Below are 24,824 nucleotides of genomic sequence, written 5' to 3'. Positions count from 1 at the left end.
ACGAGGCTGATTCCCTAACCTCCAGCCCATGACTGTTGTGCTACTGATATAGTCTCAAACAGCCCTTTCAAAGGAAGTTCTGTTGACCTTCTAAGCGTGAGTCAACACATTCCCTAAGAAGAAGAAGTTTCCTGCGTCCTCAGCATAAAATTCAGCCTCAGAAGTTTGCAAAGGAACATCTAAGCAATCCTGATGTATTCTTGAAATAAGTGGACTGATGAAGTTAGAACAGACCTTTTTGGCTGCAATAGTCAAAGTTATGTTTGGAGGAAAAAAAGTGTAGAAGTTCATGAAGGAACACCTCTCTAACTGCATGGAGGTGCTTTGGGGGATCATGCTTTGGGCTTGTGTTGCAGTCAGTGGAATGGGGAACATTTCACTGGTGGAGGGAAGAGTGGACTCAATTAACTAGGATAACTAATTAACTAGGTGTGTTTAGGATAATGATCCTAAACACACCTCAAAATCCACAATGAACTACCTCAAGAGGTGCAAGCTGAAGACGGCTCCAGAATCTCACAGAACTAGAAATCTTTTCCAAGGTAGAAGGGGCTAAAATCCCCCAAACAAGAACTGAAATACTCTAAGCTGGCTAAAAAAAAAAAAAAAAAAAAAAAAAAAAAAATTTACAAGCTATGCAAATTGGCAAATTGTAAAAGAGAGTGTTAAGGTGGAAATAAAAAAAGCAGTCTTCCTCAAAATGCTGAAGAAATGTCATCTTTAACTTGATGCCTTTTGGAAATAAACGTCTTCAGACGTCTGGTTCTCATCACCACCACTGAACAATTCTATGGAAATTACTCTCGAATGGAGCATTTCACATTAAGCCACCCTGAACGAGCGCTTATATCTTAACCTCTTAATGACGTCAAAACTTTGAAGACACGTTCTGATCACTTTCTTATGAATACAAAAAATTATGCCATTCTCTAGGGAACTCAAGAGAGATCATTAGGAACTTGCATGTTGATGCTGTAAGTGAATTTAATCATTGTGTACACAAAAACATCAAGAAAAAAAATATTACATAGTTTTTTTTCCTTTGGAAATAAGAAGCCCTGCTAGAATGACGTTCATAAATTATGAGAGGAGGCTCTAAATAGAGGCCTTCACTGCCGGTTTACAGTAAATAAAAACAATGATCACTGAACATGGAAGCCTGATCCTTCAAATGTAGGAGGCCTTACTGTATTTCACTGTAATGAGGCTTAGCTTAGAGGAGAATTCCACCATTTTTTTAAGCTAAATTTGCATAATTTAGTCGTAATTGGTCATTCAGAGTGGTCTGATGTGAAATTTCTGACTCGGATTGCTTTACAGTAGTGGTGATAGAAACTAAGGGTCGTCATGTCTGCAACATAAATATAGCCACTTTATTTACAAATCCAAAATGACCAGTGAACCTACAAGCAAAAATCATGAATAGATAATAAAACTACATTTTATGCCAAAACCTTTCCTCAAAATAATCGCATGAAAACATCTAAGGCAACATTCACAACCATTTCATGCAATAACTTTGTGAAGGAGCCTTTAGAGGTGGACGTCTGGTTCCTATCATCACCACTGTGAACAGTTCGGACTCTAGGCTTCTCTAGAACAAAGCATTCTACACCAAACCGCTCTGAATGACTTTTCTTACATCCTGACAATTTACTTATGCAGATGTTCTGAAAAAATGGAGGAATTTCCCTTTAAGAACGTAACATTTCAGCTGCTGCGTTCAACTGAACCAGCAGCTTGTTAACCAGTGTATTCAGTTCTATAGTATAGTATAGACACCCCAAGTGGTGTCGACAGTGATGCAAGTGGCAGTCTAATGATGGACAAATGAGGGGAGGAAAGCACGGAAATAGTCAGTCGGGATTATCTGTGATGGTACGACTTCGTGACACTTTCAGTACACCAAAATAAAAACAGATATATTGTTGAACGGAGTTATTTTTTCAAAGTCCCTCACCAGCAATGTACAAATACAACGAAACATACAGCACATTTAAAAGACAGCACACAGTTACTGAAACAAACACTATGCTCTCTCCCTGTCAGTGTCCCCAGATTTACAGTAAAAAGGTCACACTTGAAGCCCACAGGGCCTTTCTTGGTCATACACGGTCACTTTTTTGTGCTCCATGCTCCAACACATGGCATTTTAAATGAGGCTGAAGTCCTGAAAACCACCTTTAGTTCGAGGATATTCACATCTGTATAGTACAGGGCCCAACTGAAAGGAAAAGTCTGGTCGATAATAATTTTAAGGGGCAAAACACTCAAAACAAATAATTTTATATTCTTAAAATGTAAATTAATACTGCAATATTAGTCAGTTTTCACCTGACACGTCCTAAACGTCCTACATTTGCTTCAATAATACTATAGCATAGGAGAGCTGGGGGGGTGGAGCAACCCATAATTCTTTGCATTTTTGATGTTTGCTAACTCTCCTATGTTGAGCTAAGTTCTCATTACCAAGTTGAAGTGCCACAAATTGGATTGTTTTGCCCTGATGTGGCTCAGATCTGATGTCTTCAGGGCTGTGTGGACATGCAAATCTGATCTTTTCAAATCTGACCTAAACCATTTTCATATATGGTCCTAGATCTGATACGTATCCGAGTCGTGGCCATGTGACCTTAATGTGACGCTCAGATCGGAATTCATGTGCTTTTTTCCCCTCTGTGCCATCACTGTGTTACTCTGGCAGCAGCGCCGAACAGAAGTTAAAGCCAGTAAACGGTGGAAAAGCAGCTCATCTCTCCTTTTGCCTCTCTCGTCTGGCTTTGAGTATAAATTTTTTTTTTAAAATCAGATTTGAGCAGCGAGGCTTGTAATGTGAACGGGTATATGTAAGTACTGTTAACATGCATGCAATGCCATTGTCAATATTGCGCAAACAACATAGAAATCACCATCCTATACAGATGTAAACATCCTGGACTTACAGCTGACATCCTGCACTTTAAACTCATACTCACTGTTTCATTTGAAAGCTGGTGTGCTGGAATACAAAGCCAAAACAAATACTGAGCTGCTGTCCAGTACTAGTGGCTTGCACTTATCTAGGCAAAAATGAATGGAAATTCATCCGACAGGTCATTTAACGTCTCAACCAACGCTTCTGAACCTTTCTGTCCAGTCAGGGAACATCGGTGAATATAGCCCGTGCCTGGTCGTCCAATCACAAGGCAGCTCAGCGCCGTAGTCGCAGGAAGAAGGCGTGGCGACACTCTTTGCTGTCCACCGGGTAATATTTGTCGTAGAAGTCCAGGATGTACTCCTCTGTCTTAAAGCCAAACTTCTGATAAAGCAGCATGGCTGGGTTACTGGCCGACACATGCAGAGTCACATCCTTCCCCATACACGTCTAGAGAGAGGGAGAGGGAGAGGTGGGTTTAATGCTGTAGCTGATACTTGTATACAGACCTTTTTTGTTTTTTTAAGATGTTTTAATGATTATTTGTCATTTGTGGGAACAACAACACATTTATACAGTGTCTCACAAAAGTAAGTGCACCCCTCACATTTCTGCAAATATTTTTCTTTTCATGGAACGACTCTATAGAAATGAAACTTGGATATAACTTGAAGTAGTCAGTGTGCCGCTTGTATAGCAGTGCAGATTTACTGTCCTCTGAAAAGAACTCAACACACAACCGTTAATGTCTAAATAGCTGGCAGCACAAGTGAGTCCACCTCACAGTGAACAGTCCAAATTGTGTCCAATTGTCCGTCTCTGGTGTCATGGGACTCCTTAGAGTTACAGGGCTCCAGGTGTGAATGGGGAGCAGGGCTGTTAAATTCATTGCAATTCGCTCATACTGGCCACTAGATGTTCAACATGGCACCTCATGGCAAAGAACTCTCTGAGGATGCGAGAAATCGAATTGTTGCTCTCCACAAAGATGATCTAGGCTATAAGAAGACTGCTAACATCCTGAGACTGAGCTATAGCGCAGTGGCCAAGGTCATACAGCGGTTTTCCAGCACAGGCTCCACTCCGAACAGGCCTCCTCAGGGTCGACCAAAGAAGCTGAGTCCACATGTTCAGCATCATATCCAGAGGTTGGCTTCAAAAATTAGATGCATAAGTGCTGCCAGCATTGCTGCAGAGGTTGAAAAAGTGGAAGGTCAGCCTGTTAGTGCTCAGACCATACACCACACTATGCAACAACTTGGTCTGCATGACCGTCATCCCAGAAGGAAGCCTCTTCTGAGGCTGATGCACAAGAAAGCCTGGAAACAGACAGCTTGCTTAAGACAAGGAGTCCAAGAACATGGAATACTGGGTGGGTCCTGTGGTCTGACGAGACCAAGATAAACTTGTTTGGCTCAGATGGTGTCCAGCATGTGTGGCGGCACCCTGGTGAGGAGTACCAAGACAACTGTCTCTTGCCTACAGTCAAGCATGGTGGTGGTAGCATCATGGTCTGGAGCTGTATGAGTGCCGACAGCACTGGGGAACTGCGGCTCATTGAGGGAAACATGAATTCCACCATGTACTGTGACATTCTGAAGCAGAGCATGATGCCCTCCCTTTAGAAACTGTGCCACAATGAGAATATTTCATTCATTCAGATCTAGAATGTGTTATTTGAGTGTTCCCTTTATTTTTTTGAGGTAGGTGTGTGTGTATATATTATATATATATATGCTGCCAATTCACACTGAAGTTATAGGGAGTGTTTTAGCTCTAGCTTTCTGAATGAGGCATAATACAGGGTAGCCGATCAGAATAGAGCTCACTTAGGTACAGCAACAAAAACAGCTTTTAATTAGAGGGATAAATAGACAGAGTTTAATTCTGAGGGATAAAAAGAGGTTGGAAATTGGTTATTTTAAATGAATTATGACTGTTTTCGGTGCATTAAACCCACAAAAACGTCCTTAGTGGACCTCAAAAAATAAAAGAAGAAAAATGTAGGATATAGTTCTTTTAAAAATGTGTTGGCCCTCGTGTTTTCATTATTACTGTTCGCTCACCTCTTTGTTCTGTTACGTTATTTCCTGTATGTCTCACCTGAATGAGATGGTAGATCATGAAGGTGGCAATGCCTGCCCTCCTCCACTCTGGATGCACCAGCAGGAAGGAGATATAAGCCTCGTTATATTTCACGTCCGGCACCATGAAGCCAAAGCCGATTACCACCTTTTTATAGAGGACCACCACGCTGAAGTCTGGGTACTGCAGGCACTCGGACAGATCCACACCTGAAAACACAGCACCGACACGCACCCCACAGAGACTTGGGATGAAAACGACATTTATATTATGGTTGGTGAACATGGCAAAAATATAACATCACAATACTTCAGTGCATTTTCACAATGCACATGACAATATTTCGTTTTTGGAGTTCTAAGTTGGAACAGACAAACTAGAACCATGAGTTCTAAAAACTATGGATACAAAAAATTCTATGAATCTATGAAATCTGTTTTATCGACTACAACAAAGCTTCTGACAGTTTCAACCATGAAATTTATGGGAATACTACCCTCAAGTCATTGTTCTAATGAGGGACCTCTACACTCATGAACAAGTTACAGCCACGATAGAACAGGGACAGACTGATTCACATCGGTGAAGGAGTTTGACAAGGCTGCCCACTGTCACCATAATTATTTAACCTGTACGCTGCACATATATGTTCAGTAAAGCAGGAGTGGAGGAAGATGTCTGAGGATCCAACACTGGTGGAAGGAAACAATATGAAGGCTCACCTCTTACTCACAGTCCAGTTAACCAAAAAAGCTCTCTTATTTTAGACATATTAAAACCAATGAACTGAAAAAGACCACTGTGCTTGAAGCAGTTGAAGGTAAAAGAAGAAGAGGACAAACAGAAACAAGAGAGATGGATACAATCGGAGGACTCATGACTAGGCTTTTAAACCAAGCCAAATTACTTGATGCCATTGCAAAGTGACCAAAAACAAAGTTTGTGTCCAAGTCGTCTGTGATGGAACAAGCTATAAATAAATGCAGTCACACAGAGCTCTTTTAGGCACAACCCCTCTTTACATGCAGCATTTTTAAATTATAGGCAGAATGTAGGCACAGCCAGGCCTTAAACATGGTCAAATAAAACAGCAGACTCTAGCAGCTCAAAAGTTTCCTGCTTCATTTTATAGATCACAGGGACTCACCGGGCCAGAACATGTCGTGGCACATGGAGTTAACGGAGGGGATGTGGTTGGGCCGCACATAGCAGTAGTCTATGGGTGCGTCAGGCTCCGGGACCCAGGACGAGTCGTTCCTGTGAGGGTACGCACGGATTTCTGCAAGCAAGCTCATCTTCAGTGGCTTCGTCTCATAGTCTCTCCTGCACACACATCAAAAAGAGTACAGGATCTTTAGACTTACTCATGACGCTTTTAACGCATACTGGGGACTGTTTTTTCCTGCTGATGCAAATCCTCTCAGTTTAAGAGGTTTGTGCCAAGCATGTGGAATCTGTAACAAGAAGGCCCGCACAACAAATCAGATTATCATTGTTGTTATGGGTGAAATGAATTTATGCTATTAACACTTGGTTGAGGCGCTGCAATGACAGATCAGAGTGGTGTAATTAGACTGGCCAAATGTAGTGTTTGAAGCCCAGTGCTTGGCTTGAATTATACTTCCCCACATGTAGATAGACTGACTTAACCACTCAGCTAAACAGCCTGACATTCGTGTTGAATATGTGAAGTAATGGCTTTTTTTTTTGGAAACACTTTACTGTAGGGTACTGTTCATAAGGACACAGGACACCTACAGACAGGCATAACTCTATATAAACTTTATACATGCTTATTCTAACAGACCTCATCTGTCAAAGTTTATATTAACTTAAATAACAAACTTTAGTTAACTTTGATTCAAATTCAGAAATGTAACCTATACAGTGGTCAACTCGTATTGGAACACTTAAGCTTATGCAGGTGTCATGTAGCCACATGAACAGTACCCTAAAGTAGGGTCTTAACAGAGCGGAGCAGATATTTATGGATAGCTGTTATAAGTGGGAAGGTTGACACCACATTAGGGTTGCAACGGTATGAGATTTTCACGGTATGATAACCGTCTCAGAAAATACGCGGTATCACGGTTATTGCGGTATCATGGATTGTTACATATATTATTAAAAGATACACTGACCCTTAAAGAAATTACCACGAACGTTTTTTTTGTTTAATTAACTATTTATTGTAGTTGAAACCTGGAACTATTATATACAAAATATCTCCTTAAAAAAAAAGTTGTACACCTGTTTTTGCAAAAACTGCAATATTAGAAGGAGAAAAAAACTAAATCTTTAAATAAAAATGAATGTCTCTTTAGAAAGAAAAAATACTTTGTCTTTGTAGAAAAAAAGAAAAAGTGCAGCTGAATTCTTGAACAGTTTTCCTGAGATCAGATTTTTATCGCAGCAATCATTTGTGTTTAATATTCAAGCCAGATTATGATGCAGAAACGTAAGCATGTCAAGTTTTTCTGGGCTCAATCTTGAGCGTTGAGGTGACAGAATATGTCCACTTGTACTGAACATTCTTTCAGAAGGCACGCTTGTGGCAGGGATACAAAGATATTTTCTTGCCACTTTTGCCAAAAAGGGCATTCCTTCGGCATGCATTTTCCACCAAGCCAGAGGGTCAGCATCAGTTCCAATAGTAGGAAGAGACATGTATGTCTTGACCTCAGACATGACCTTTTCATGGATGTTTTTATTTTCTGAGGTTGCCTTGTTTTGCCTGGATGAACTTATTTGTTGTAGCAACGCAGACAGACCTTTCCCTTTCCTCTTAGTAGCAGTAGTGGTGCTGCTGCTGCCCTCTCCTACCTCATTGTCTTCCCTTTCTTCTTGAGGCTGTTTTTGGCATGGAGACACTGCTGTTGCAATGGTTACAGCTTCTTCAACACATGCCTCAACTGTGTCATCCAGGTTTTTAGAGAAGCTTCCCTTAAACCTAGCATCCACAAAGCAGGATACTTGCAGCAGTCGTTCCAGCCGCTCTGTGTATCTGACTTCAAGGTCTTCCCTCATTACTTGCTTCATCTGTCTGGTGAGTGCATTGTCTTCAGCTTGCTCCACGAGAATTTCACTGCGGATGTGCTCCAGTACTGGTGAGAGTGAGGACAGTGTGACCCTTTTCTCAGAGGCTAGAGCATCAGTGAGCTCATAGAAGGTCTGAAGAAGCTGGCTGACATTCTCAAGTATAGCTATGTCAGAGTCTTTTGGCATGAGATGCCAAGTACTCCTTTCATTTGCCAGTACTGCGCAGACGGCCTGTTGTTGCTCCAGGAACCTGGAGATCATCTCAAAAGTTGATCCCCATCTTGTTATTACATCATGGATTAGGGCATGCTCGGGGAGTTCCAGGTCTGCCTGTTTTTTCTTGAGATCTCTTTTCTTCTTCCAACTTCGAGAAAAACCTTGTATCAAGTGTCTGCATGCTCTGACAGCAGATTCCACCCTTTGGATCTTCAAAACTTTGTTAACGGCCAAATTTAAATTGTGTCCGAAACAAGTGAGCCAAACACAAGGGAAGTCTGAAAAGGCTTTCTTCATATTTGTTGCATTATCTGTGGTAATTCCACACAGATCTTCCTTTGGAAGTTTCCATTCCTGAAGCATGTTTTCAAACATTTCAGAGATGTTTTCTGAGGTGTGGTCTTCAGGGAAAAAATGAGTTTCCAAACAATGGCACTTGAGCTGCCAGTCTGAAGAGATGTAGTGGACTGTAAAACTTATAAATGGTTCCCCTCCTCCACTGCTGCTGGTCCACAAGTCTGTGGTGGCTGAGTAACACACAGCTTCCTTTAGCTGTTCTTCAACACTTGCTCTCACATCTTGGTACATGCGAGGGATTTCACTGGTGGCAAAGTATGTTCTTGATGGAACTTGGTACATTGGAACAGCTTTTTTCATCAGGTGAAGGAAACCAGGTTTTTCCACTGCTCTTAAGGGCATCATGTCTTTGGCAATAAAATACGCCACAGCATGATTCAATTCTTGGGCTTGTTTAGAAATTTCTTTGCACAGCTAGCTTGTCCCTAAACCAATAACAGAATAATAATATTAATCAATTATATTTATAATAATAATAAAAAATAAATGTATGTATATATATATATATATATACACATATATACATATATATGTGTGTGTGTGTGTGTGTGTAAAGATCCTGTATTTAAAATATTCAGTACAATTATTTAAGTTTAATTATTTAATTATTTAATATCTGAGCCTGTGTGCGTGTCTGACCAACTACTGTTGTAAACGTCCGTTTTACTGCCAAGTTAATATAACCAGAGACTGCAGAAAGAGGGGACTATCTATTTTATACATGATCCTCACAATAGAGGCACGTCAGATTTTAAATATAAACTCATGCAAATTAATGGCGTCTTTCACGTTGAGTCCGACTCCGGAAAAATCCAAATTAGTCTGTGAGGACCTGAACACGGACACGCGCATCCACCACAGCACGCGCTTCATAGCCACGGGCATAACGTTACTTCCAGCACCTGCATGCTCATAGTTCGGATGACTCAGCACTTTTGCGGCGCTTAACGCGTGGGCTGTGCACGAATACAAAGATGGGTTTTATAGTCGAAATTTCACGCATTTAGGGTCGGACTGAAATTATAAACGAGCACAGCGGGGTGGTGTTCTCGGAGATGGGAGAACAGGATAGAGGTATTCCCTCCTTTAGCTGCCACTTTCCTGCCACATTGATTACAAATCGGATTCCCATCCTCGCGTGCATTTGGCGGGTATCCGAAGTAGTCCCACACTGCTGACTTTAGTTTAGCCTTTTTTTTAGGGGGACGGAGATTTGTTAAGTCTGTGGCACTCTCTGCCATTCTCACTGCTGTGTGCTTGTGTGACTGAAACGGAGCGGAGCTGCGCATGCGCGGGTGAGTTTCTGAGCTGGGTTGTGTTTTACCGGTAATGAGCAAATGCCCACGGTATGATAACCGTGCATTTTAATACCGTGGTATACCATGGAACCGGTTACCGCTGCAACCCTACACCACATCACGTATCACTAAATGTACAGACTAAGGAAACTAGCACTTCCCTTCTTTTTGGAGGAGAAAGACTCGGAGAAAAGAAAACACATGGTTTTGTTCTCCCTCCTCAGCCCATGTGAACACTGAACAACGTTAGCAAGTGCTTCACAACCAGCAAGCATAATGACGGCACTGTATCACTGTAGTTCTACATTAAAGTAAACTACTAACCAAGCTACCAAGGTGCTCAATCTACTTCTCGAGGTCTTTCATGAAACCTCAATAATGACAACGAAGAGGACGGTACATGTGCTTGTGAATGATTAAGTATGTTTGAGCGGAAAATTGTAGATTATCTGCTTAAATTTTACATGTCTGTTACACACAATCTGTGAAAATCCACAGCAGGGAAGAAAGGAAAAAAAAAAAAAAAACCCACAAGCCACTGCAAAAAATGGGATCAGCTATAGAATGAATGGAGGCCATGAAAACCACACCACATCATATAGATAGATATATAGATATAGCTTCATCAAAAACTGCATTTTATGCCCATATCACTTAAAGCATATCGTTGCTGTCCAAAGAAAAACAAGTGCCTTCAAAATGGTCATTTTACAGAAGAAGGTAAAAACATTAACTTTTTAATCCAAGTTCACATTTATATTTCTGACATTTGCCAGAAACTCTTATCCAAAACAGCTTATAGTTTGATTATTTTTACACAGGTAGGTGAAGGTGGTGTTAGGAGTCTTGCCCAAGGACTCTTACTGATATAGTGCAGGGTGCTCGCCCTGGTGGAAAATCGAATCCTAGTCTGCAGCGTGGGAGGCAGCGGTGTTACCCACTACACTACACCAACATAAGTTAATGTAAAAAGATTTAATTCCAAGAAGATTTGGAGCATTTCTAATGGACCATCCTTCAAAAAAAATTTTACACAACGTAAAAGGGGAGCTGTTGATCTCAAATGAGGAAAATAAATAAATAATAAATAAATAAATAAAAACCTGGTGTTTTGGAAGGTGACAATATGTGGAATACACATAACTTGCACTCTGTGGGCATGTGTGTGTACCTTATGTAAGGTTTTAGTGTTCTGGACGTGTACGGACTCTTGATTCCTTGGTCTGCGCAGACATCAGAGCCCATAAGTCTGTGCCAGAAGGAGACGTTGGACTGGTGGAATCCCTTCCTGCTGGATGCAGTGACCTGCAAAGGAATATCGACACATTTATTAACACAAATAAAGGGTACATCACACAGCTAAAACAGTAGTGGCTTGACATGCATTTGTATTTTGTTCATATTTATAGGTATCAGTATATTACGGAGTGCCAGTAACCACATAAGAAAGTCTAGGAAGAACAAGAATTTAACAATGAATCATCTTTGATATGACCAGCGACGTGAACTAACTAGAGGAAAAATGAATTCAGGCTGACTTTAAACACTTCAAAAGCTTCTTTGTGTGGTGGTTTTTTACCTGAAATCGATCGAGTATACGCAGGTCCTGGCTGGTCGTCCTGTACTTGCCCGCCTCACGGGTGGCCACGCCCGCCTGCGCGCCATACATGCCACCAACCAGGCTGAGGGCGGCACTGACTGCCTGGTCTGCATCCAGCAGGGGGAGCCCTCGTTCACGTTTAGCCTGCCGGACCAGGAGCTTGCGCCGAAACCGCTTGGCCTGTGGGGTGACGGCCAGCGCTTGGGGGCAGGACTCCAACCTCCGCAGCAGCATACGCTCCTCATATAGGCCGAGGAGGGTGTAGCGGGGCCCAGACTCTGCCTTCTCTAGGCCTGTCCAACATAAACAAAGAAATGAATGCTGTAATGTTCTGAACTGTAACTGTTCATGCGTTTTTCTGATTTAGCTCCAAATACAGTGTGCTCATCTCCAAGCGTTTTCTCAAGATGCAACTTGAATGTTGAATAAAAGTCTTTATGATGTTCATTTTTAAATATGGTACTAGTGCTAGTGCATACTAGTGCATGGAGTATGTTCCAAAATACGGTGATGCTTACTGTGAAAATGTATCGTGACATATCATTGCCACATCGCCTACTCCTATCCACAGCCCCACAGGTGACTTCTTTAGCCACATATTTTCAAAAATTGAATTTCTGAGCCAGCTGACAACCCTACCCTTCTCCTTCCTCCGCTCGCTGCCGGCAGAGGCCCGAGACCGCATGCCTTCGTCCTGGCCGCCTTCTTCCACCTCGCGGCCACGCTCCTCGTCTTCACTCTCCGGCTCCTGTTTGATGAGCTCAGCAGGCCGCTGCTGTTTCTTTCTCACATATAGGGCACCTGCTGCTAGGGGCATGCTGGGAGGGGGGACATACTCAATGCCTGGGTCGATCACGCCCTCTCCGTCCAGCTCCTCGTCATCTGGAGCACAGAGTCAGACAAAAAACAACTCAAACATTGCACCAGAGGTGGAATAGGAGATTTTGTTTCCTAAAATGATACATATGGACATTTTGTTACATGCAAGTGCCTTTAAAGATAAATTTAAGAAGACACAGAAAAAATGAGAAAACGCCCCGAGAGCATAGAAGATTGCAGTAATTCGTTTTAGATAAAATAGATAATCTGGGACCAATTTATTAAGAAGTTTATGAGCTTCTTCTTCTTTCGGCTGCTCCCTTTAGGGGTCGCCACAGCGGATCATCTGCCTCCATCTTGCCCCATCTACTGCCTCCTCTACTTTTACACCAACCATCTCCATGTCCACCTTCACTACATCCATAAACCTTCTCTGAGGTCTACCTCTTCTCCTTCTGCCCGACAGCTCCATCTCCAACAATCTTTGCCCAATATATCCACTATTCCTCCTCAACACATGTCCAAACCATCTCAACCTGGCCTCGCTGGCTTTATCTCCAAACTGCTCCACCTTCACTGTCCCTCTGATCTGCTCATTTCTAATCTTGTCCAGCCTTGTCGAAAATCTCAGCATCTTCATCTCTGCCACCTAAGAAGTTTATGAGCAAATATCATTAAAACGGAACTATGAACACTTAAAAGAACACTGTGCATGAGAAGGTTCTATGTAGAACCATGCTTTAGATTGTTCTACACAGAAACTTCTTGAAAAAGGGTTCTATAGAATACCCAAAAGGGTTCCACTATTGTTACAAGACAAAAACCCATTTCACACCAGACGCGGCGCTGTGCACATGCTAATCCGGAACCGTTCTGCGATGCTTGAATTTCACACTGGAGGAGACACACGCATTGCAAAGCAAGAGTCGTTGCTGTTTGTGTTGCCTTTTCGCGTAATAACAACGGCCACAACGTCCGTTTCTCTCATTTAAACTTGTAGATCAACAAAAAAAAAATCTGATAGTTGCCTTGACTGTTGCTGGCTTTCTCACTAGGTGACGTAGTGCTATATGAAGAGGAGGAGATGCTGTGTTTTCACTTTAACCTACTCAACGGATTTCAGTCAACCTGTCCAAGAGTTCAGATCAAATGATGTATTAATTAGCCTATACTGTATATCACAGACAGCACATTTCTTTACTGTTTCTGCAAAGAGCTGCCTGGATGCCGTGCACAGCACACACCAGAAACGGACCCAAACAGTATGTTTGTGCTTCGCACTGATTGATATAGGAGCGTACTGCGTGCGGCTGTACAGGTTCACTGTTACTGACTGTAGGCCATCTCATGCTGCAAAACTGACCATAGCTCCTCTACTCTGTAAATGCTGCTGAAGTAGAGATTACAAATAATAGGTATCAGTAGCACGGGCCATTTACTAATACAGGAATCAGTAGCTTCAGGCCTGCTAATCCAGTACACAGCATCAGCACTCCAAGCAGTGTTTGTAGGGTCTCACCGTGGAACAGCGCCTGAGGCGGCATAACATCAGGTATGAGGTCCGCCTCCGACAGCAGGCTGGGTGTGGCCGAGTGAGAGGCTGGCGTCCCCGGGGCCGAGAAATCGGGTGAGGGGGATGGAGATGGCGATGTGAGGGGCGTCCTGTCTGATGAACTGAGCGAGGAGAAGTCGATGACCTCGCCCTTCTCCAGCTGCAGGTCAGGCCGTCGGCCGCGGTTACCCATTTTGACGGGTGTGGAGGACGTGCTGCGGTCCAGGAAGCCGGCGGCCTCTTTCTGTGCCCGCCGGATGTCCTTGGCCTCCTGTGTGCGAGAGCGCTTCTCCTTCAGCTGCATAGCACTTTCCACCGGGTTCCGCCCCCCACGCTTCCGGAGTCCCTCCACCGTGATGGTGGGATCCATGCATGGCTTGGACACGGCTGGACGGGGGCAGAGATAGAGACACATGCTTAACACGTCTGAACAAAGTTACAGTTGAGGTATATTGCTACACGGTGACTCACCTGAAAGAGGCCCTGAATATTCAGAAATAACTCTCGCTGGGACGAAGCAATCTGAACAAAACAACGTGCAATGTGCTCCTCAGTATATGGAGCTTCAAACAAGCTGGGATGCCCCTGTATCGCAGCGACCAGGTAGGTGCCAGACAGCTGTTGCGACGTTTAACTTCTCTAATGCTTGCCGATACGTTCAGGAACATGAAACGCTGTGTCAAAATGTGTCTGGCAGAAAACGGAGATCACTTCCAACATAATTCCATAATTCCAACGTAATGCAATCGATTACAAATACGTCAAGGTATGTGGCGGATTTTTTTGGTTCAGATTGCTTCATTTTAATTAACTTTGGGAGTTACCACAGAATATTCAGGGCCTCTTTCGAGCGAATCTCGCTGTATCCATCACGCTCTCATAAATGAAATAGGATCCTGCAACAGGGGGCTAAACCAGGGGGCTGAAAAACTCATTATTCTTATATCTTCAGAGTGAATGGGAGGGGCTAAACTGCTGTTGGCTGAATAGGCAGATATATCAAAATATTGATACCTTGGTTTCCATATATGGACTGAACAGACTGGAGAGTAAACTTTAACAATGTTTACATAACACTGTACATTACACAGAAAAGACTATACAGGTTTTCGTGACATGGGCCCAGGACACAGCACAGGACATTAGCAGCAGTGCTTCTGATACAGATAGCATAAACAAAATGCTACCACTAACACAAGACCTTCCCTGCTGTGCTGTGTGCAGCATTCAAGTGTACTTCAGTAACTGAACCTTTGGCCTTGAGGGCGGCAGTGGACGTCTTCTCCCCATCCGGCCTCAGGGTCGGTGGCCGGTTTTGGACCAGCTTCCACCAGCCGGGCTCACCAAACTCCTGTGCCCCCGAACGGAAAAACGTTGGACTTCCCACAGACAAACACCCCGCCACCGTACTCCACCATGTGGACGTCTTCTTCCTGAGCATGGACAAGAACACAACAGAAACCATGTATAGCTGACAGGGTGCTAGCAAAACTGATCTACTGAGAGCTGATAAAGGTTAAAATCCCACCAAACAAAGAGAGCGAAACCATTTCGCACCATACACCACCTTCAGGAATTTGCGTAAAACAGTAGTTGCATTTTCTTTTACCGAAAGTTTTGCTAAAGGCTGGGATGAAAACAGCCGTTTCGTGACACATACTGAGTGTTTACATAATTCTAAGTGTATCCCTGCACCCCAAGGGTAGTCAATCAGGCAAAACACGTTTAGATAAAGTAAGACAAAATTCTGGCTTTCAGATAGGCAACATACTTTGGCCCATTTTTATACATAACAGTAGTTGTATAGCACCAAAATCCATTTAAGATCACTTTTTCACTCAGTCAGGTGTGAGACAGCTGTGTGTAATAACTGAACCATGCAGTTTTGACAGATTTGTGCGCGTGTTCATCACAGCTATGTTTATATACCTTTGGTTGGTTCAGTGTATAGTCTCTACCTTCTACGCTGTAGACTGGGGTTCACTCCCCACCCAGGCAAGCACTCTACACTACACTACACCAATAAGACTCCTCGGACAAGCCACCTAACACTACCTTCACCTACCCGTGTAGAATGATGGAAAGTAGTTTTCGTGTTGGATGAAACAGAGGCTGCCTCTTCAGATGAGCTAAAACAACAGCTAACTGGTAGCACACTGGATGCTGATGAGGGCTCCTTATCTTCCACAAGGTATGTTCTCCTCAATGGATGATGTGCTACCATGTAAGTTTGCCCAAGAAATGGCTCGAGTATACGTGCACATCCCTAACGTCCACAGCGGCCAGATCAGATCCTAAACATCTCTTGCTGTCACAGAAGGCTTCCTCGTCTTCTACAGACTTAGCCGAAGAGTAACAGTGAGCATGACATCCACTGAGGATAAACAGCTGTTATAGAGACAGATAGTGGCTGTTATGGTTTGTTCAGACAATTGCTGACACCACATCACTGCCTCCTCTGGTGTGTTTATTTCTGCGGATGTACATTTCAGATGAATGTAGGGTGCATAATAAGTGGTGAGGTTCAAGCTTCCACTGCTTGTAAGCTACATTTACACCATATCTCCAAAGCAAATGGTAGGGAAACTATCACTTTAACACTATTTCCTCAGTTCTCAATCTGTGCATAGCCCCTCGCTCACCTGGTGCCCAGGAGGAATGTCCAGTGTCGACTAATGAAGGCACAGATGTCTTCCTTCCAACGGAAGTAGCCCTGCCGGCCTGTGCCCTCCAGAGACAAGTTATACATGGCCAGCATCACCACCTGGACACAGTGTGCAACACATGCACGCACAAAAGTGAGTTGAATGAATAAATGAATGAATGAAAGAAAGATTTTTCAACCCCAGATTAGTACTTAGGCTACAACCATTAGTCTATTATAAGGGGAAAAAGGCAGACATGTAACATTCAAACAAAACAATACAGGGTAACTTATCGTTTTCTTAAACCATAATATCACTAAAACACTCTATACTCACTAATTAAACCAACTTGTCCTCAAAACGAGACAAAACAGAATCAGCACAAATATCAGTGGACAATTCTCTGGAGCTTATAATGTACCCCAGTTACTGTGTGCTACGCAACATACACAAAGGCACGTCAGCACTTACCTGCTGCCACGTAAGCCGCATCCTCTCGAAGCTCTCCTTGCCATCTTCGGAGCAGTCTGAGCAGATGAACTTGAAGAAGTTGTCTCCTTTTAGGTAGCTGGGCTGCTCTCCTCGGAGCTGGGCTGAACGAGCAGGAGAGAGGAATGAAAAGAAAGCAAAAAAAAACAAAGACGGATCTGAGACCAGATGCACTTTTCCTTTCAGGGACAGATTTTATTGAGGCAGAAAGTCAATATAGATGTTAACAGTTCAGCCAGCCATCGCTGGTACAACCCTACAGTGTGTCTTTTTCAGCTGAGAGCCTAAAGCTTGCACTCTCTACAGTTGTGATAATAAAGCTGGACACAACCTGAAAGATTCCCATTATGTTATATAGTGTGTCTTCTATTAGCTCCCTTCCAGCCATCCAGCACTTTCTGCAACACTACTCAATTTAAATGATGCGCTTTATAGCATATATATACTTAAAAGAGATGGTTCTTCAAGGGTTCTTTAGTAAAGAAAATGGTTCTATATAGGACCATGAACACTCAAAAGAACCTACTGCGTGGTGAAATGGCTCTTCAGATTGATGGAGACTGTTTTAAATGGTTCTATATAGAATCTTTTTTTTTAAAAGGCTCTACAGAGCACAAAAAAGGGCTCTTCTACTGTTTCAGGCTTCACATCGTAACAACAGAACACTTTGTGGTGCTGTATAGTACCCTTTTCAAGAAGGTCCTATATTGAACCATATTAAAACACTCCCCATCAATATGAAGATCCATTTAATGATACAAAGAAACCTTTAATCAGGCAAAGGGTCCTTTGAGTGTGTCATGGTTCCATATAGAACCCCATGCCTCTACCACTTTGCCTTTATCCGTCTGTTTGGCGCGTTCACGTCTAGGGTTAGGGTGTCCTGATTTTAGTTGAGATAGAGGGGTAGAGTGAAGGTTTAGGGCTACATGACCCTCCAAACGGGGGTTTTTCAGAAGCTCCAAACGGAGTGTTATGAGAAAAACAGAAAAAACGGCAAAATGGCTGAACAAGAGACCAAAGAAACCCACAAATGTGAGAATTTTCTCAGTTAAAAAATCCAAAGAATCAGGAATGGGTGATAAATAATTGTATTTGAAAGCATATGATGCCCTAAATGTAACTGAAGCCCAGCAGCTTTGTCCCATATTGTAGTGCAATATTTCAATCACTACCCCAACTCAGCTCCAAGGGGTTAGTGAGGCACTCAAAAACAAGTGGTAGGGGTAAAAAGAAGAAATGGGATTGGATCTATGTCACTATGCTTTATTCTAAGATTACTGTGTATGTAGGCCTATTATGCCATTTTTCATATACTTTATTAAATGCTTTTCTATCGCTGCATTGGTGCATTTTGAATAAACCTGTTAGAAAATTTAATTCAGAAAAACAAAAGTATCATGATATCATGTCTCGTCATGCTATATTTTTGTCTTATCCCCTACTCTTTTCAAACACCTCTAAAAAAAACCTAAATGGCAATAAACTGGAGTTCCTAATCCACACTAGGCAGCCGTGATCCTTTGCCCTGCCGTCTCCTTTATGCACAGGCACCATACAGGACCCTCACCGGAAGGGATCCACTTGTGGCATTTGTCGCAGTAGAAGGACATGTCTTCGTTCCAGCTGCCCTCTCCATCCTCGCCCACGTCGCTGTTCAGAGAGTCGCCACTCTGGTCATGAGAAAGGTCCACCGATGCTTGGTCTTCTGATTCCACAATCAATAGAGTTTCCCCCTCCACCTCCCCCTCTTCCAATCCTTCTGAGGCAGATGTGCACATGGCCTCCTCATCCTGCCCTGGCAGGCCCCTCTGGTCCCCGCTGTCCATGCCTCCTTCTGAGGGAAGAAAACATTGACAGATTGGAGAAAAGATCAATCCATATGACACTTGGCAGACACTTCATCAGCAATCAAGTTTGATGGCTGTTCTAAAAACCGACTGCATGTCGTCTGTTTTCTAATGGGACCCATAATTGGCATTTCATGCTTGGCCCCCTAAAATTGCCACTTGCTACTGTAATTTATAGTCACTGGATGATTTGACAGCCCCTAACATCTCACAGCAGTTGCTACAGCCCACAGAAATCAACGTGCCCTCAAAGTTTCAAACAACATGTATTTCTGACAAAAAAAAATAGTAGTCATGATAATAGGTCATCTTTTTTGCTGTCTTACACACTCAATTCAAACTGGTTTAGTTTTTCCAGATGAGATTTTGTGACATAATGTAACAGATCAACGATGAAAGAATCTGTCATAGCTCAGATGTTCAGTGTAGGCCTGAAACAATTACTGAACGCTATTAAAAATGTCAGGAATAAAAGTCGTCGCCGATTTTTCATTTACATTTTCAAAGTGACGTCCAAACTAGAGTTAGTTATCGACTTCAGCTGAAGAGGCCAGCAATTCGCTTACAGCTTGAACATATGTGTGCAGACAAAGAAAAGGAAACACATGGCTGGGTGTTAAATTAATTAATTAATTAATAAAATGTTTTTCCTAAAATAAATTACGAAGCAGTCACTCACACAACACAACAAAATGGCAAATTTACAGAAGGGAGGCAAAATGTATTTTTTTGTTGTTTATTTTTATTTATTTATTTAATATACTGCAAGTTCATGTAATGATGCTTAATTCCAAGCAGTTCTGGAGCGTTTCTATTGGTCCGGTCATCTTGGAATTTTGAGACAATGTAAGGGCAGTTGCTGTACTGTACATTGTAAGGAAAGACACTTTTTAGACGATAATGATATGCAAGTCCTACTTAGCTTTACAATACAAATCATTTCCATTGAGTTTTGTTTTTGTGAGAATTATTTTTAGTTCAGATGCAAAGCATCTTTCCATCTATTACACTTATTCAATCACTCACTCAGCTGTCCACAAGGGGGAGCTTTTGGCATGATAGTAACTTCTGTGAGCGCCCAGATCAGCTGTTTGTGCTCTGTTTGCAGTTGCAAATCAAACTTTACTTCATCAAACTCTGTTCTGGTGCTTCGCATCAATGCTTCAAGAGTTCTCATGTGGAAAAAAATGGTATCACTTCATCCTGATTATCTATTCATATGTACACTATACTGCCAAAGGTATTCACTCACCATCCAAATCACTGAATTCAGGTGTTCCAATCACTTCCATGGCCACAGGTGTATAAAACCAAGCACCCAGGCCTGCAGACTGCTTCTACAGACATTAGTGAAAGAATGGGTCGCTCTCAGGAGCTCAGTGAATTCCAGCGTGGTACTGTGATCGGACGCCACCTGTGCAACAAGTCCAGTCGTGAAATTTCCTCACTACTAAATATTCCACAGTCCACTGTCAGTGGGATTATAACAAAGTGGAAGCGATTGGGAACGACAGCAACTCAGCCACGAAGTGGTCGGCCACGTAAAATGACAGAGCGGTCAGCGGATGCTGAGGGGCATAGAGCGCAGAGGTCACTGACTTTCTGCAGAGTCAATCGCTACAGACCTCCAAACTTCATGTGGCCTTCAGATCAGCTCAAGAACAGCATAGAGAGCTTCATGGAATGGGTTTCCATGGCCGAGCAGCTGCATCCAAGCCTTACATCACCAAGCGCAGTGCAAAGCGTCGAATGCAGTAGTGTAAAGTGCTGCCACTGGACCGATGGACGAGTCTGAGCTTGGCGGTTGCCAGGAGACGGTACTTGTCTGACTGCATTGTGCCAAGTGTAAAGTTTGGTGGAGGGGGGATTATGGTGTGGGGTTGTTTTTCAGCAGTTGGGCTCGGCCCCTTAGTTCCAGTGTAAGGAACTCTTAAAGCTTTAGCACCAAAAGATTTTGGACAATTTCACATTCCCAACTTTGTGGGAACAGTTTGGGGACGGCCCCTTCCTGTTCCAACATGACTGCACACCAGTGCACAAAGCAGGTCCATAAAGACTTGGATGAGCGAGTTTGGTGTGGAAGAACTTGACTGGCCTGCACAGAGTCCTGACCCCAAAATGATAGAACACCTTTGGGATGAATTAGAGCGGAGACTGTGAGCCAGGCCTTCTCGCCCAACATCAGTGTCTGACCTCACAAAAGCACTCAAATTTATGGGCTCAAAATTATGGGCTTAAACAAAGTGCCACTTTTTTCTGTGGTGGTAATTTAGGATACTAAGAACATTACTGTGTTAAAACGTTACGAAACACTTCGTAGTTCATAGTAAACTTCAAACAATAACAACAAGCAAACGCATCTACTATCAGTCAATTGATTCCCATGAAATCTGTCCACACAGTAGGAAGGGTCATCTCTCTACCTGCTCAGGTGGGCTCTTCAGGACCCTCTGGCCGCCTCAGCTTGCTGATACGCTTGTTCGGCCACAAGCTCTCTGGTCAGCTGGATCTGCTCCTCGAGCGCTCGCAGGTTCTCCCGCTTCCGCTCTAAACGCTCCAGGTCTCGCAGCACTCCCTCGCGCAGCCTCTGTGATGATTTAAAGATCAGATTCAGATCAGTAACTGAAGTTACTTGCTTAGAGAAGAAACAGGATCAGACCAATGTTAAGATTTCTTATACAATCCAGAAGAATCTGGCCTCAAAAAAGAAAGACGGATCATTTTTTGCTTGGTGAATTAAACAAAAGGTCCAACAGGAAATGATCAACTATAAATTTGACCAGACAGTAAAACTGATCTATTAGTACCATTTGAACAGGCAGGCAGGGACCTAGGCTGCGTCCTAAATCGCACCCTACCACACTTAATTGTACACCACCGTAGTGCATGCATTAGAACAAGCATGTGTTTTAGGACGCAGCCCTACATACACCGCTATTCCGTTACTTATTTAACCTGTTTGTTTTTTATTTTTATTAAAAGGTGTTGATTTTCGCTCCAGCAATACACACAAATATCCTACTCACTCCTGTAGTTCATCTATCTACAGGCTCTGAAAGCCGTGTTACCTGCTGCCGGTTCACATTTCAAACGTTCCGGTCCACCTTAAGTGATGCAGCACTTCCAGTCTGTAGCCTGTGGGCTAAAACCATTCGCCCGAATGTTGCTGCGGCGCCATTTAAGGTGGAACGGCACGTTCGGCTCAGTGTGGTTAGCAACCGGCTAACAGAGCTAAAGCTCATTTACCTGCCGGTCCCAGTTCTGCTTAACGTGAACTCCCACGACCGTGCTGACCGTCAGGACCACCGATACGCCGAGCACAACTTTAGAGGCTGTAGACATATTTAAAGGACATTACGGTGCAGGAGAGCCGTTAGCGAACTAGCTTAGCCGCTTCAAAACAGGTCAACACCGTCTTCTTTGTCTTTAATGGTGAGGCTGAAGTCACGGCGCCTTACCGCCACCTACTGAGCTCTGGAGACTGGGGTTGGCTAGGACCCAGAGAATTGTAGGGAGGAGAAATGGCTTCTCAAACGCCAGAGGGCGCTAGAGTCCGAAATGAATGGGTTGATCAGAATCAGAAGAAGTTTTATTGCCATTGTCAATGAACAGGATTCACAGACTAGGAATTTGCTTCGGCATGAAGGTGCAACATAAAAACAAGTAGTAATAGGCATGCAAAATTAAGTCCACATAAATAAATACTCTATGCAAATATATAGATAGAATGAATAAAAATAAAAATACAAAAGGCATGTACAACAGTACTATATACAACAGTGCAGGTGGAGTAGTGCAATTCAGGTAAAGTGACCAAGGCAGGGTTATAAAGAGGTAAGTGACGTGATTATATATTGTTCTTGAGTCCAATGGCATATGGATATGGAGCCTTTGAGCAAAACCCATCCATCCATCCATCCATTTTCTAAGCCGCTTCTCCGTCAGGGTCGCGGGGGGGTGCTGGAGCCTATCCCAGCAGTCTTCGGGCGGAAGGCAGGACACACCCTGGACAGGTCGCCAGTCCATCGCAGGGCAGACAGACAGACAGAGACAGTCACTCACACACAGGGGCAATGTAGCATGTCCAATTGGTCTGACTGCATGTCTTTGGACTGTGGGAGGAAACCGGAGAACCCGGAGGAAACCCACGCAGACACGGGGAGAACATGCAAACTCCACACAGAGAGGACCCCGGTCACCCGGCCGGGGAATCGAACCCAGGCCCTCCTCGCTGTGAGGCGACAGCGCTTTGAGCAAAACCATGGTTTATAAATACTTCAACATTTTTAACGTAAATTAGTACAACAATGTCCTGAACAATGAACAACATAAACATTTTAACACCGCTGCTATATTTTAAAAGCGCTTTTAAACTCGAGCAATAAGAATTTATAACGTCGCCTCATGTACATCCATGACGTCAGTGAGCGCGATCAGCCAATGAGCTGCTCCGCTCGCCAATCAATCATCCCGCTCTAGCAGTAAAGCCCGCCTCCTGCTGCCCAGAACCCGTTTGCAATATAGGTGAGTTTTCTTTATTTTTTCAGTGAATTACATCTTTCTACTTTTTAAATTAAAGAAACGTTCTGAGCGAGTGATTAGAAACGATTTTAATTTCTGTTTTTTGTTTTTAGCCGTTGAGCTCCATTCACTCCCATTCATTGAGGTCTCACTCGCGGGCGCCCTCTGCTGATCAGCCGTCCTGTTTTTTTATATAACGCGGGAAACAGGAAGCGGCCAGGCTCCTCGTAAACTGCCTATGCTAGATACCACCTCTGGGGGGCAGCGCTTCACAAGGTCAGCTCTTCACCTGATAGAAAATGACCACGAGGTGTTTGTTGATCCATGAAAACTCACATTGTCTAAATAAATAAATAATCACTAGATTTTTCCGCTATTATCATTATTAATTATACTTGAGAGCCCCTCCTTCTGTCCTGTGCTGACAGCCAACATGACTATGACAATAAGACTGAATCATTACAAGACTTACGGGGAAAGAAGGAATAACCATGCAGGTTTAATAGGAATCTGGCCACTTCCCATATCTCAACATGACCGCAAAACGCCAGAGGGCAGCCATTAGCGCGTCCTCGGTGAATGGGGGTGAATGGAGCCAGAGCCGGTTTATGGAGTCTGGCCACTTCCTATTTCCCCCGTTATATAAAAACACAGGGTGGCTGATCTGAGTCCTCAATGAATGGAGCTCAAGGGCTAAATACAAAAACAAAAATTAAAATAGTTTCTAATCACTCGCTCAGAACGTTTCTTTAATTTTAGAAAGTAGAAGGATGTATTTTACTAAAAAAAAAAAAAAAAAAAACTAACCTCACTCACCTATATTGCAAACGTTCTGGGCAGCAGGAGGCGGGCTTTACTGCTAGAGCGGGATGATTGATTGGCGAGCGGAGCAGCTCATTGGCTGATCGCGCTCACTGACGTCATGGATGTACATGAGGCGCCGTTTTAAACTCCTATAGCTCGAGTTTAAAAGCGCTTAAAAATATAACAGCGGTGTTCAAATGTTTTTGTATTCTTTTACATTCAAAATGTAAGCAAGTAAAAGCATAAAATGTGAATGCAAGCCTCTTTTTTCATTTTCCAAACATCTGCTCAAATGTCCTGCCCGGATTGAAAATGAAATGAGATATTTACATTTGCTATTTCATTTTTCACATAAACATGAGTCGTTCTCGCATGTCCTGGCCATATTTAAAACAGCAAAGCTAACAGAGAAAAGAAAATACAAGTTTCACTCTGCGCAAGGATGACGCGCAAAATCGTGAAGCGTTCCTCATTTTACACACCGGCATTAACATGGCCCAAAAATGCCCAAAAAATGCCCCCCAAATGCCCAAAAATGCACCCCTGGCATTTTCCCATTATTTCTCACGCGTTTTTTGAGTTGCAGTTCATTCACTGGCCGCTAAGTGGCGTCGCCACTCCGCACATGACGGGCT

The 24,824-nt window shown here is 43.2% G+C and overlaps 2 protein-coding genes across 2 annotated transcripts; both read right to left on the bottom strand.

The window, feature by feature from the left end:
• Positions 1-966: 966 nt before the first annotated feature.
• On the bottom strand, positions 967-18,849 carry kat14 (lysine acetyltransferase 14). Its single transcript, XM_017713218.2, has 11 exons — positions 18,585-18,849; positions 16,997-17,118; positions 16,523-16,644; positions 15,132-15,313; positions 13,848-14,267; positions 12,149-12,391; positions 11,489-11,802; positions 11,081-11,214; positions 6,147-6,322; positions 5,018-5,208; positions 967-3,364 (listed from the first exon to the last, which is right to left on the bottom strand). Exons 1-11 carry the CDS (start codon positions 18,841-18,843, stop codon positions 3,191-3,193), a joined length of 2,337 nt encoding a protein of 778 aa, XP_017568707.1. The 5' UTR covers positions 18,844-18,849; the 3' UTR covers positions 967-3,190.
• Positions 18,850-21,291: 2,442 nt separating this feature from the next.
• LOC119261525 (protein PET117 homolog, mitochondrial) lies at positions 21,292-22,318 on the bottom strand. Its single transcript, XM_037534539.1, has 2 exons — positions 22,111-22,318; positions 21,292-21,451 (listed from the first exon to the last, which is right to left on the bottom strand). Exons 1-2 carry the CDS (start codon positions 22,204-22,206, stop codon positions 21,305-21,307), a joined length of 243 nt encoding a protein of 80 aa, XP_037390436.1. The 5' UTR covers positions 22,207-22,318; the 3' UTR covers positions 21,292-21,304.
• Between the last annotated feature and the right edge of the window lie 2,506 nt (positions 22,319-24,824).

The sequence above is a fragment of the Pygocentrus nattereri genome, chromosome 25 (genome assembly GCF_015220715.1).
Source record: "Pygocentrus nattereri isolate fPygNat1 chromosome 25, fPygNat1.pri, whole genome shotgun sequence".
NCBI classification, from domain to species: Eukaryota; Metazoa; Chordata; class Actinopteri; order Characiformes; family Serrasalmidae; genus Pygocentrus; species Pygocentrus nattereri.
Note: the sequence above shows the minus strand (reverse complement) of the source record. Positions and strands in the feature narration are given on the sequence as shown.

Excerpts from the sequence above, each read along its gene's own strand:
- LOC119261525 (XM_037534539.1), bottom strand. The coding sequence starts at position 22,206 with ATGTCTACAGCCTCTAAAGTTGTGCTCGGCGTATCGGTGGTCCTGACG. Across the intron at positions 21,452-22,110 it reads AGCAGAACTGGGACCGGCAG|AGGCTGCGCGAGGGAGTGCT; the intron begins GTAAATGAGCTT and ends AAATCATCACAG.
- kat14 (XM_017713218.2), bottom strand. The coding sequence starts at position 18,843 with ATGGACAGCGGGGACCAGAGGGGCCTGCCAGGGCAGGATGAGGAGGCC. Across the intron at positions 15,314-16,522 it reads ACATTCCTCCTGGGCACCAG|GAAGAAGACGTCCACATGGT; the intron begins GTGAGCGAGGGG and ends GTCCATGCTCAG. Across the intron at positions 5,209-6,146 it reads CCACGACATGTTCTGGCCCG|GTGTGGATCTGTCCGAGTGC; the intron begins GTGAGTCCCTGT and ends CTGTGTTTTCAG.